Source organism: Aureococcus anophagefferens, assembly GCF_000186865.1.
Source record: "Aureococcus anophagefferens unplaced genomic scaffold AURANscaffold_47, whole genome shotgun sequence".
In the NCBI taxonomy this organism is placed as follows: Eukaryota; class Pelagophyceae; order Pelagomonadales; family Pelagomonadaceae; genus Aureococcus; species Aureococcus anophagefferens.
In genome coordinates, this window is record NW_008705602.1 from 48,705 (window position 1) to 62,454 (window position 13,750).

At 52.1% G+C, this 13,750-nt stretch overlaps 3 protein-coding genes across 3 annotated transcripts; all 3 read right to left on the minus strand.

Moving 5' to 3' along the window:
• Positions 1-4,560: 4,560 nt before the first annotated feature.
• Positions 4,561-5,733, minus strand: AURANDRAFT_2330 (hypothetical protein; the record flags this gene model as incomplete). Its single annotated transcript, XM_009043255.1, has 3 exons — positions 4,561-5,129; positions 5,196-5,492; positions 5,538-5,733. Coding segments are annotated over 3 exons (1,062 nt in total), but the record flags the coding sequence as incomplete, so codon positions are not given.
• A 1,237-nt stretch (positions 5,734-6,970) lies between these two features.
• AURANDRAFT_39222 (hypothetical protein) lies at positions 6,971-10,683 on the minus strand (the record flags this gene model as incomplete). The annotated part of the gene is made up of 11 exons (XM_009043273.1): positions 6,971-7,609; positions 7,659-7,795; positions 7,840-8,042; positions 8,093-8,170; positions 8,226-8,466; positions 8,510-8,680; positions 8,765-9,915; positions 9,969-10,063; positions 10,111-10,226; positions 10,281-10,525; positions 10,566-10,683. 11 exons carry the CDS (start codon positions 10,666-10,668, stop codon positions 7,402-7,404), a joined length of 2,748 nt encoding a protein of 915 aa, XP_009041521.1.
• A 1,401-nt stretch (positions 10,684-12,084) lies between these two features.
• AURANDRAFT_39225 (hypothetical protein) lies at positions 12,085-13,746 on the minus strand (the record flags this gene model as incomplete). Its single annotated transcript, XM_009043272.1, has 1 exon — positions 12,085-13,746. One exon carries the CDS (start codon positions 13,618-13,620, stop codon positions 12,463-12,465), a length of 1,158 nt encoding a protein of 385 aa, XP_009041520.1.
• Between the last annotated feature and the right edge of the window lie 4 nt (positions 13,747-13,750).

Below are 13,750 nucleotides of genomic sequence, written 5' to 3' on the forward strand. Positions count from 1 at the left end.
TGGTGGGCCCATAACCAGCAGGCTAAGGGCAGTTTAAGTGGGTGCTAGAACCGGCTTAAGAAGGGGGCTACTCTCGTAGACTCAAGCACGCACAGATAAACTGTCAGCGAGGTTATTATAATGTACGAAGACGGGAAGGGAGGAGAGTATCAAGGGAGTATGTAACCCTAGTTAAGATGTTGGTTGCTCATTATTTGTTCCCGCTTCGCACCGGTAGATAGCGCCAGGCATGAGGCACTTAAGCGCGCCTAGGGGAGGCGCCGAGTTGCGAGCTGAGTTCTGTTGGGTTTCTCAAGTCCAGGTACCCCGAGTGATAGACTGCAAGCTTTTGGTAGACTGCAAGCTCATCTCTTAGTGCGATAACCTTGGCTCGCATCATGTCGACGTCGGCACTGAACTTGGCATGCAATTGTACGACAGTGTCAGCCGATTTCTTTTTCTGTCGAATCGCTTCTGTTATTCTCTTGCGTAATTTTAGTGCTTGTTTTGCTTTGATCTCAGCGGCATTAGTATTATGGCGGAGGTGAGTAGAGGTGGAGGCAACAATACTATCACTAGTACAAGCGGAGAGGAGGAGACCATCCCGGAAACGAGTGTCGTGGTGTCTTGCCACGCGAGCAGCCTCTGTGACTGCTTCACGAACCTTGGTTGTTTCCTCATCAGCGCACCCATGCTGTATGTGAAGTCGCTCTAATGCCGCGACATGTTTGGCGAGGCTGTCGCGCCTTTCGCGTCGAATGCTCTCCAGAAAATATGCGTGTGTCACGTTAACTGCTCCAGCTTTATCTCGCGCTTCGAGCTCCTTTTTTGCACGGTGAGTAAGACTATCACGCTCGGCATTTGCTCCAACTGCCGCCTTGCTGACAATCATGCGTGCAGTTTCTATAGAAGAGCGAACAACTGCACCACACGCTTCCTTGCTTGCTACGTGTGTTGCTAGAACGCGTTTCTGATCGAGGGTTGTGTTCGCTTGCGCAGCGTTGTCCTCTGTCGCAAGGCTTGCCGCGCGCATCCTTTCCGCCTCTGCTGCGGCACGCTCAACCTGGCCGTGCGCAGCAAGCAACGAGGCTCGCAGCACTTCTGCGCTGCCAAGTGCGACAGCAGTTTTAGAAAGAGCCGAGGTGGCATGTTCTGCAGAAGACGAAACTACCTCTCTGAGCGCTGCTTCACAATTCTCTACAATGGACACGTGTTTTATCACCACATCAAGATCAGCAAGCGCCATATTGCGATCAGCTTCAGAACGCAACAATGCCGTCCGTAGCTGCTTGCGGCGCAACGTCTCTTGCCTAAGTGTTTCGACCTCAATCGCTAGTTTCCGACGCCGATTCTCTTCGTTATTCAATTCAGCACGCAGATTGCAGGCCGCTCCCCTCACTATCCTTGCCATCGCCTCCGGCAATTGATGACTAGCACCAAAATTGGGTATTTCCCTTAGATGTTCGCTGTCATAATTTTCTATCGAAGCGGCACTGCGCCTATCATCCAAAACATGATAAGTACGAGCTTCGTCCTTTAGATCACTATCAGGCAGGATTTGATCAATATTGCACAAACCATTCTCGCCTTCAAAGAGCTGAGCAGCTTGCTGCCAGAGGCGCGTGACCCATTTATTCTCACGATCTCGTCGGTCGCGTGCTCCAAGCTTCGCTTGAGCAATTATCAAAGAATCTCGCATTACGTCTAATTCAGCATTGAGGAGTGCACGCCTCGCAATAACATCGCGCACCTTAACGGAAGTGGCGGCAGATCGGGACGCTTTATTTGACACGCGTGCCACTGCCTCATCCCGCTCGATACGGGTCTTCGCCTCTTCGCGGCGCGCATCACGAAGGGCACCAGAAATATCACTGGTAGTGCGCATTGCGTGACCGAGTTGGCCGACGATGGAAGCTGTTGCCGCCGCCTCCGGGGCCACGCATTGATCAAGTGAGTTCACTAGGTCGCCCTGAGCAGCGCATGCGGCCTGTGCAGCTAGTTGTTCATCATACAGCATCGCCTGAATATTATCGAGATCACGACCTTGTTCGCTTTGTAAATCGAGCCGAGCTTGACTATCTTCGGCTGCGAGTTGCACAGTAGCTATGGCATCGCTAGCCAGGAGCATCGTCAGCTGCTCCATTGCCAACGCATCCATAGCGCGCTGGAAGCGTGTTCGTTCCGCATTGCTCATTGCGCGCAATGCAGCATCACGATCGCGTTCAACGTTGAGGCGTGCTACCTTGACACTTGCAAGCTTGCATGCGCGTTGCGCATCAAGAAGTTGCTTTGTCACGGCTGCAAGGCCTTCCTCACGGTCCTGCGCCAGTTCCTTGGCGCTGCTTACAAGTGGATTTTCCAAAGGTGCTCTCTCGCCCATACCCGAGTAGCTGCCACACTGGAAATTATGTTTGGCACGAGTTTCAGTGAGTTCCATTTCGACCTGGGTGGTGGCGCTCGAAGCATGCGTTGCATCTTCCTCAGCAGCGAATACACGAAGCTCAAGGGTAGCGAGCGAGTCACGTAGCGTCGTCTCGTGACAATTTGTCTGCATTGCTAATTCCTTCACTGCGGCACCTCCCGAAGATGATGCGACAAGCTCATCTCTCGTCAGATCACAGTGTCGTACGATAGCCAAGTCGGCACAGCACGCTGCATCGGCGGCATCTGCACATCTATCTGCATCTGCCTCTGCTGCGGAGAGTCTGTCGGCTGCTGCTGCGAGCAACACAGACGCATGGTTAGAAAGCGTAGACATGTGCGCCGCCTCGCTGCGTGCATCATCTAGTTTGCTTTGTGGTCCTTCAAGCGAGTCATGCTGACAGACCAATTCGCTACCCACGCGCCCACGCAGTCTTTCAGCACATCTGTGCTCACGATCGATAGTTGTCTCTAGGCTCTCGGTCAAGACCTGCTTTTCTTGCCACTCCACGTCCAGACGTGTACTCTCGTGTGCCGCGCGCTCACTTTGAATCTGGATAGATGCCTTTGCAGCATCAAACGCCGCACTCTCAGCTCCGAGACGATCCTGGGCGAAGCGCAGGCTCGGTCTACGGCAAGAGCTGCCGTCAAGCACTTCTCACGAGCCCGGGCGCGCACTACTTCTAGAACGATGGCAAGCTCTTCAGCGTTGCGCTCAAGAGCATGAACTTGCTCTGTTGTCGCCAGCTGCCGTTTAGCCAGATTCTCTTCAATGTGGATTGCATCGCGCGACTCAAGGGCCTGATGCGCTAGCGCAAACGCGGCTGCCGCTTCGTGCCGGTCGCATTGAGCTGTCGCATTCCGAGTCGCCTCGTCCGCAGCGCTCAGTTCATCAACAGCATAGACAGACTGAACCCGCTGTGTCTCGACCTCGCCACGTGTCGAAAACAGGATCCGTTCCAGCGCCTCAACATCTGACGCTGCATCTATGGTGGCACGCTGCTCAAATTCGACCCTCGACTTGAGCTTGTCCCTTTCTTCCCTCAGATCATTGTGTGCGACCTGCGCTGCTGGTAAATCGATCTCAATACGCCGACCAGACATCTCCTCTGCCGCCTTGGCTTGCACACGCAAGCCAACGGCCTCATCTTGCGCATTGACCAGCTGTAACTTGCGTTCCGTGATCTCTTGTTCTGCCGTTGTCACGCGGATACGGAGCAGCTTGAGGTCGCTTTCTGCCCTGGCTTTGGCTGCTAGCTGCATGTTACGCTCCTTTTCGGCATCATCGCGGGCTGCGAGAAGTTCCGCGGCTTCCTTAGCTGCCAAGTTCGCAACCTCCTCAAGTTTGGGCCGACGTATAGAGTCTTTTTTTGCCCTTCGAGAGGCTCGATCTGCACGTTCACGTAGTTTTTCCAACTCCTTCGAAACACCCTCCGACTCGGCTTCGACCGCGCGTAGCTCCTCCTCAACGAGCGTCTTACGTTCAGTCAGGTCATCACGCTCCGCCTTCAGAGCCACGTGCCGGTCAGATGCAGCACGCAATCGAGTGGTTGTACGCGCAGTTAGTGTTTCAATGGACGTGTCGAAAAAATCTTCTTCAGCTTCCTCGTCATCTTCGTCGTCATCGTCATCTTCGTCTTCACCAATTGCAGTCAGGGCCGAGATATGGCGGGATGTTTCTGACTCTGCAAACCTGGCAAGCAGAAATTGAGTTGGGTCCAAAACTATTCCTTCCTGGAGAATTGCTCGTGTAATAGACACCGCGGCTTTGAGACATGACCCTCTTCGGCGGCGACGCTGCTTGGCTCCCTTCATCGCCGGTGTAACCATCCTCATTTTCCTCGTTAGCCTCTTGTATTTCGAGGTAGTTCTGCGGTTCTAGCACAAACTTGGCTCTTTTTGTCATCTTCTCCGCAATTGCTGAGGTAATAAGTTGCCTGTTCTCGATCATCACCTAGTGTGTCACAAAGCACTTAACGAAAGCTCCCGGACAGATGATTACACCAGCTTGCGCACTGACTGGAGACGTCGTCGGCCAACCGCGACTGCTTTCATATTGCGCTGGAGCTTGTGCGAAGTTGCATACTCGCCAACCTTCTGAGCAGCTTTAGTGGCAGACACGGTCATTTGGAGAAGAGCTTGCATCTGGTCGGCCTGGGCTCGTGCCTGCTCCATCTCTGAGGCGGCGGCTTCGTTCTCCTGAGTAAGTTCGGCAACAACGGAGGATTGCTTCTCTTCCGCTGCCAGCTGTTCTTTCAGTGCGCTTATCTCCTTCTTCAGCGAAGCAAGCATGGAATCTTTGCTGTCAATTACGACTTGTGTGGGTGTGTTGACAATTCTTTTTGCGCGAGATGCATACCGGAGTGTTGACTGTGTCTCTTCACGATTCCTTGAGGCGGGTGAAATAGCAGCAAGCATGCAAGTCCGCGCATTACCACCTAACGACCCCTGCAGGAGCCGCGTCAGCTTAGAATCGCGGTACGGGATGTGTTTGATGGCCTTCCCCTTGGCCGATGCAGCGGAATTAGCCGCAAGCGTCGAGATCACTGTTCCCAGCGCAAGTAACGACTTGTTGATCATGTTGCCCTCCTTGAGTCGAGATCCTGTCGCGCCTGTCTTCTGTTGACGTTCAGAACCTGCTAAGTCAACAAGGTTGAGCACCGCGAGTGCAATGCCAGATGCTTGGCTACCCGACTTGTATGTGTTAGATTCAGCAACGACCCTGCTTCCTCGCCTGACCGGGCCTGACGCGGCTAACTTGAGACCAGCTCGGTGCATCGGTGCCGTGGCGCCACCAGACTCGATGATGACACGAAAAATAACATGAGAGCGTGAAGATGTCGAGTTCATAGCCGTCTCTCCGTACGAGCGGTGCTTTTCGCCGATTGCGAGCACAGTGTCAAGCTCGGACTCTGAAGTAACCACCTCTTCGTGCAGGTCATTCACCACAGGGCCACGCGTCGGATCTTCTGTAATTTGGTGTTTCGTTCCTTCCCTTGGGCGCAAGAGGTCACGAATCTCTTCATTGTAGAGTTCAAGGTATGATACTCGCACAAGGCTCTCGTTCGATGCAATCTTGGATTCAAGGTTGCCTAAAGTAGTGTGAGTTGCGAGAAGTCAATATTTACGTATCTTACCAAATATTTCTTTCATAGAAAGTTTCAGTACACCTGGGTCGGCATCGCTACCAACCATTGTGTGCGTTTTCCCCGAAGAAGTTTGACCATATGCAAATATCGTAGAGTTGTAGCCGTCGAGAGTGTTTTGTACAAGCGGTGAAGCAATCGATTGGTAGACACGTGCTGTACTCACCGCCGGTCCAAACACGGCATCGTAGCTGTGCTCAGACATTCGATCTTTCCCCACATCATTAAGCTGCACAACCTTCAAACCAGCTTCCTCGACCATGACAGCCACTGATTTTGATTCCAGTTCTATCGAATTCAGCGGTCGGATGCGCAGCCCTACGCTCACGCGATCACAGGCCGACTCCAGCACTGGCGCCTCGTTAGAAAAAGACGTCATAGCGTAAAATTCAGGCAGTGATCACAAAGTCAGAGAATACTAGTCGGGAGCTTTACACACCTAATTGTTTCGCTGCAAAGGCTCAACCACATACAAGACTAGTGCTGAGAATCGACTCGTTTGGGCTCTAGAGCTCAAACAAGCTCACAACCAACGCCGTCCATTGGATATACGCTGCGTGCCTCGGTATTTTTCAGTTCAACATCCCGCTGAAGCTGCACTTATGGACATCGTGTGGTCCATATTTCCGTCCACTTGGCCTTTCGTATCTCCCACTAGCCTGAAGCTAAAGGAAGCAGGGTAAACTCCTCCCTCAAAGGGGGGCTGAGCTCCATTCAATTAAAGATGCCAGAATGAAGGCCGACGGGCCGCGCCTGGATCTCAACTCCGCCGATTCAAAACTCCGGTCTCTAACCCGGCTGCCAGTGGCACCACGACTACTGAGAATCGTATCATGACGGCGCACTTTGCTAGAAATGTCATCAACAGTACTCTTTAACTCCTCCAGTTGGCCCATCTAGCTGAAGAAGCGGCTCAGAAGCTAAGAGATGATCAAGCTATGGCAGATCCTCTTGCAGCAACTGAAAGAGAAGAAGCAGCCAGAGCAGAAGCAGCAGCGGCTGTAGAAGCTAGACTTAAGGCTGAGCGTGACGCCGCAAGAAATCAGTCACCAGCCTTAGCAGATCGACCTTTACAAATGATTGGCAATGCCATGCAAACCATGAACCAGCTTTTGACTGAGACTGGGTCGACTCCGAGTCAGTAGGCTCAGTATGGGCCGACGCGACCGGCCGCGCGGCGGCCCGGAAGAGGCCCCACTCGACCCCGCTCCGCACCCCGGGCCGCCGCCGCCCCACGGACCCTACGGGCTCCCTGCCACAGTGGACAAAGATGGCGCCAGACCCGGGCGCTAGACCCGGGGCTCTTAAGGGCGACTAAGGAGGGGGGCAAGTCGCAAACTCAGCTTCGTTGGGTTTCTCGTGTCCAGACGGGGCCACAGGGAACCCGAAACGCCCCCGATAATTTTGGGTCGGCGGCTGGGGAGCGCGGCTGGGGGCATTACTCAGGCGCCGGGGGTGCGGGTGGGGCCCGAACTGGAAAGCGTCGAATTTCCCGCGTTCGGGGTGCGTTCGGGGGCGTCCAGGGGGCGTCAAATCGCGGGCTGAGTCCGGATGGTTTCTCATGCCAAGGCGGGGGGGGGGGGATACCGATGTCCGGGTTTCCCACGTCCAGCTCACAGCCGACACCAAACCAATACCCGAAGTTATCAACATTCCCCCGCGGGGAATCACCAGCATTGCTGCGTCCAGGCGCAAAGCGCCTTGCTTTTTGAGCAGAAAAGCCATATGCGAGGGGGGCGGAATAAATTTCCTGTGTCCGAGTGAAGGCGCGATGGTCGCGATTAAGCCTCCCCCGATTTCCTTTGGGCCGCCATAGGAAGGTCTCGAGCGGCAAGTCTTTACCCCATGTGGGAAGCTATTTGATGCAATCGGCAACTATCTGCGAGATTTGTAGAACGGGTGATCGCACCGCCATTTTTAGCACACAGCCCGCTTTTTCGTCAAGTAGGAGCTGGGCCCGGACCAAGACGCGAACGTCCACCCAAAATATTCCAGAGAGATGAAGGCTATGGGGTACTCCCGCTTTTGTTCTATCAGTAATGGTTTGAGAATTGTCTTCTGGCCTAAGTGAGTTATAATTTCAGGATGCTAGATTGACTGATCACGACGCACTGCATTCCAAGGCACGCTGTAACAGCGGTGACGGCACTTTCTAGGTCTTTGAACTGCAAGCTAAATTTTTCTAGTACTTCTCCATCTCTGTCAAGAGATTCCCATGCGCTACGGAAATCAGTATCAGCGACCCGTGCCTGAAGAGCCAGTCAACACTAATCCTAGCCGTAGAGAAACACACCTTGCCCATAAAATCATTAGTGGAAATCTCAACGTCTTCTAAAGGATACTCTTCTGCAAATCCATCTTCATCACCTTCAATTTCTGCAGTATTTGGGTCGATTTCAAGAACACGGAATTTTAGTTCGGCTACAAATTGAGCGGCAAAAATATTACTCTCACTAGTGTTCCGACGCAGCACCAGCCAAGATCGGGTCGTCACACCTGTCACAGATTTTGTTGGTAGACCTTCACACACTAAATTTAGGGAATACCGCATCGAAGCTTGGCAGCACTGATGGACTGCACAATGGTGTAAACGTTGTCGTCGTCGGTGGATTCGAGAGTAATACCTGACATGCCATGTTCAAATAAACCAATGGGCAAATGAAACACTCCAAACATCACGTGCATCGACCAGAAGTTGATCGGCAATGGTGTTAGTGATAAGAAACTCAAGAATGACATGGTCATTATCCATTATATGCTTGACAACTGAGACAACATACTCAGTCTCAGACTCGGTCAACTCTATTGGTGATGTTGACCGAAACACTTTGCCGAGTGTAGCAAATTCAGGCATCTTGTATAGCTCGGTAGCAACGTCCTCTGTTGCTGGGCTAGACGTATGTATAGCAGTGCTTGCACTCTACGAGAAAATTGTATCAGCAAGGACATTTTAAAACCCTGACCTGGGCTGAAGCTGCAGGACCCATATCGTCGACGACGGGTAAAGTTGTCATATTCAATGCTAGCCCTTCTTCCTCGAGACCGTGTGCCACATTAAATTTATTTAAGGCGCATCCAAGCCGGGAAAATGACATGGAAAACGGTTCAAGCAACAAGTTGACTTCTGTAGTATTCTGTGGTGAGCATTTATGCGAAGCAAAATTATTGCAGTCCATGATTTCAGCTGAAGAATTATCATTTGCGGTTGTGGAGAGTACAGCAACAAGATCGTCACCCAGAAGGCGAAGAGCAAGTGTTGCACGATCGCGGACTTCGTCATCTTCATCGCGCAGAGAACGGCGCAACAGCACTGATACCGAGGCCCGTAGCGTCGGGAGCTGCGCTGCAAATTTGGTGAGCGCCGTCACAGCCGCTGCTCTCACAACTGCGTTCTCCAGAATAACCCTGTTGTAGACGAATCGTATGTATCGTGCGGGTGCAGCTGCGGTTGGGCCAAGGGAACCAACGAGGTGGAGAATCTGTGTTGAGAGCGCAGTGAACTCACAGTCTTCAATGAATTCACAGAGATGAAGTAGTGATGACTCCTTGGTTTCAGGAATTGCACACATGAGGGCAACAATAGCATCGACTATGGCCTTTTTGAAATCAAAACCACCTTCTTCCCGCAAAAAATTAGCGAGAAAACCGACAAGCACGCGATGCTTGAGAGGGTACTTGAGGCAAAGCTCACGAATTGCTGTAACTACGACAATTTTGAACTCATCGGCAATTTCGTTCATGAATGATGATATTTGCTTCATCAGGCGATCGACAGAGGACTCAGAGCCTGTCTTAAGTAAGGTTGTTATTGCAAATGTTGCGATTGAGCGGTTGCTGTCGGAGATAAGAGACTCCATATCGTCATTGCATTTGATGACCGCTGCTGGCTTTGCTATTGCTATATCACATAATGCCCGCATCGCTGCAAGTCGAAGAGTAGCTTTTGGCGAAGACAGAAACAGCTGCAATACTGCTACAGCTGGGCCGAGGTCGCGCTCTTCCACACCTGGTAGTGAAACAATAGCTTTGGCTGCTTCATAAATCACTGCTTCTGAGCGATGGCGAAGTGATAGTTCGAGAAATTGATAAGCAGCGCGACCAGTTGCGCTGGCGAGCATGTCTACATCGCTGCCTTTTAAGATTGCGGTTATGTATCGGATGAGCAAGCATGTTGCCATTGGGCTGGAAATTGCACCACGGGTCAGCTGTGCAACCATTTTGGAAATTGCAAGGCGGTCATGCTGCTTGATTTCATACAACAATGACAATGCATGGAATTGTACCATTTCTGACGGAGAGTGCAAAGCCTCCTGCACTTCGTTGACCCACCTCCGGACGACATCCGGGGACCCCCTAATCAGGTGCGCGCCTACATATTGTCAAAGTAACAAAGCACACGAAGTCTAGAACGCAGTTGTTCACCGGCCACTAAAGCAGACGACGATACCATCGCGTTCTTGTCTACGATTGCCTGCTTCACATATCGCTCGATTGCACCAAGCATTGTAGCATCAATCCTGAGTTTGATGGCTTGTAGGTTGTGGGTAACAGTGTCAAAACTAACATCTTTGCAAGTACCCGAATCGAGTTTGCTCGAAACAAATCTTCGTTCGAGTTCATATCTTTGGTGAGCGAGGAGGTTACAATAATGACGTCATCAGGGTTGCATGTTTCTGCGACCTATTTGAGTAAGCCACGTGCAAATTTATGCAAGATCCCAGCAGAAATGACAACCTCTTTGATAAAAAAGTACACCATTCTTCGAAGCGATGCATCAGTTGATTGGAAGAGTTTTGTTACACCAAAGAAGACCTCAGTCACTTCCGATGACGACATGGCATCACCTTGAGTCACAATGTGCAGAAGTTTGGTGATAAGCTGCGAGCACTTCCTTGGAGATTCTGTCACGACTTTTGCATCTGAGAATACTCGGCATTCTTGTAACACTGTGGCTTTTTCAAGATCGGCAAACGGCGAAGCTGAAATCAAAGTCAGGTGAATGGTTGGGTTAAAACGCACGACAGTCGGCATCCTCGCGCTTAAACTTATCCTTCAGACCTTGAATTTCTTTGACCATAGATGAGAGAGAGAGTCCGCTAGTTTCTTCGAGGCCATCCGACATCTCGGCTCACGGATCGACGGCCGATGTCTGCTGCTACTAGCATACACAAGGATAGCTAGGGTTCAACGTAACTTCGACCACGGTCGCCACAGCGCTCGTTTTGCGCGGGGTTTTGCCTGGGACTTGCCAGTCGTCCTATGGGGAGTTGCCCAAAATAGGAATGGCGTCCATTGGACACGATCCGGCGACCACAGAGTCCTACCAGTAGCTGCATAGGGTCCCCGGCTTATCCCGGTGCTCCGACAATCGGGCGTTTGAAACCGAGGACCACGACGACGAGAATGAACCTGAGATTATTTTGACATCGACAGTGTCGGGGAGCCTCCCTGACCACTCCTCCAAAGCCACATAGGCCCCCTGGACGGCGTCCCACAGTGCGAGCTGCGCGTTACTGAGCCCAGTGCACCGATCAAAACTCAGATTCTGATAGCCTGGATTTAAAAGTCAACATTTTTGTTGAACTTCAGCACTTTTGTTGAAGTTAAATCTTGCGATTTCGCGACCCGAACCAGCGACCGCGCGCAAAAAGCCATCGCAAACGTGCAATTAACGCGCGAATATCATCAAACTTGCTTTGATACGACCATAACCCAATTTTGGCCGTGATTTCAGCCCGCGGACCGCCGCGACACCGCGCCCGCGCGCGCGGTCGACGTACAGCCTCTATGGACGACTAATGACTCTGGCTCCGCCGGCCGGAATTCGATGATTGATCTTTATTAATTAATTTCCTATGGGTGCACCTAGATGTACGTTGATCGGGGCACTGACTGAGCCCAATGGATCTAGATACAGCGCCCAAAAGCTGATCAGGGCTGACGAATTCAAGGCCTGGCAGGGAGATGGGGTCGAGCCCTTCCGCGACCAACCTTATAACCCTCCCGCCGCCCGGTTGGGCTTCCATTACCGTCGAGATTACCAGAAAACCATGCCCAGTGAACTCTAGCCGGTCGCCCGACCCCCGGACTAGGGATGTTACTTAGTATTTTTTTAGCTGGATCTCAAGAGCTCGCCGAGATTACCTTAAATTTACAATCTTAGGCTGAGTGGAGTTCCTAGGGCCGAGCATTACCGGAATTACCTAAGACCTACGGAGGCCCTTAGGGTGTACGTAAGAGCTCCGACGTACGTGGCATGTCACAGAACATACTCGTGCTGCCCCTGAGGCCCCGCGGCCCCGCGGCCGCCGCCGGCGGCAGGACCCCCCTTGCGTCGAACGGGACCCCAGGCCCTGAGGGAACCCACGACGTCCCCGATAATTCTGGGTCGGCGGCTGGGGGCTTTATTCAGGCGCCGGGGGGCGCGGGCGGGCCCCAAACTAGAACGCGTCGAATTTCCCGCGTTCGCACTCGGCCCGACTAATATCCCGGCGCGGCTAGCTCAACGCAAATAGTCCCCACGGCGCGGCTGGCACCTGAAAAGTTCTGCTTTTTACACTGCTGGCGGCTGGGGGCTTCACGCGGGCGCAGGCGGGGCCCGAACTAGAGCACGTCGAATTCCCCGCGGGCTGGGTCCGGCGAGGCCGATACTTGCTGGCGTCAAGCGAGCGAACATGAACCCACATACATCCCCGACAATGTTGCGTCAGTTGGAAATTTGACAGGCAACATTTTTGCCGCTAAAACCACGCATATGGCCGCGCACCCGGGGCATGCAACCAGCGACTTGATTCAAGAGCCGTTCCAATTCTCGCTCGAGCCGCAAACTTGAGATCTAGCGTGTTCTCTCGTCCGGTAGGGTCATGACTAATTTAGTTGACTTGGCAATAGGAACTCTGTTTCAGTTTTGCAAACACTAATTTGGCCAAGAAAAGGGCAAGGGCAGGTCTGCTTCCGCGCACCCAAGGGACTCTAGGGACAATGTGTTTATCGCGACAGTCACGTCAGACTCTGAGGGCCGACAGTCTTTGAGCATGACAACACCCGTGGGTCTTACCTTGGCAACTGCAGGGATGTAACGCTGATCAAAGAAGAAGGAACAATGCGCTTGCTGAGCATCTAATATACGAGACGGGTTGGGAAGAAAGTGATGTTTCTCGCTGTGTGATTCATCCTCCGCACTTTTTCCTTCGTTCAGCTGCGTGTTCTTCGAGCTTATTAGTCTGACGGTGTCCGGCGCATCTGAATGATAAGAATCACGATGATCTTTTTCTCTGTCTCTCATTCTGTCTCTAGCTTGCTGCTTCAGAGTTGTTGACAAGATTGCGGTTACAACGCGCTCCCTCTTGGCTTCCTTTTTCTCTTTGATCTTGGATGGATACGCGTACTTCGATGCCGTGGATGCGCAAAATACACTAAAAGACGTGGGCAATCTGAAATCCTTATTCACTCCAACCAGCACAGACGGAGTGAGCGCAAGGGAAAAGAAGTGCAGCATTGGATACCAATACCAATGTTGAGTCCAAAGAGCAATACCTATGCACGCGCTTGGGCGAATGAAACCACCAGATGAGCACAGAGAAACAGAGCAATTCCGCCCACCAGCATCTATGATCCCAGCAGCGACAATGGCACCAAGTTTGGTCAATGCGGAAGGATATTTGTCTTTAACCATTTTAGCTATCTTTTCGCGAAACCATTTGACTGACGGCGTGTTAAATTCTGACTGCTGCATCAGGATAAGAGACAGCGACAGCAAGCAACCCTGCCGGACGAAGTCGACAGGGTCGGATAGCATTGGCTGCAATAAAAGCAGAGACTCGGGATCTCCAGTACCAGCGCACGAAATTCCTATGGCTAGGCATGCACCGTAGCGAACATGAGGATTGAAGCTCTCCGCTAATAATGTTACCAGAGTTGGTACTCTACGCGGACTGCGAAACAAGACCAACCCAAGACACGTGACAGCAGCTCTGCGCACATCATCTGAAACATCAGACACAGCAACGTGTAAGAGACGCCGGACTGCAGAATTGTGCGCCGTTCCAACATAAGCTAACCCGATCGCATACATACCCCCATACCGAATGATTGCATCACGATCTCGACAGAGCTGCTCTATCACTGGCTCAGCAAGATTCTCTTGGCCAAACCCAATAAGAGCTAATGAGAGGACAATGCTGCGAATTATTTTTTCATGTGCG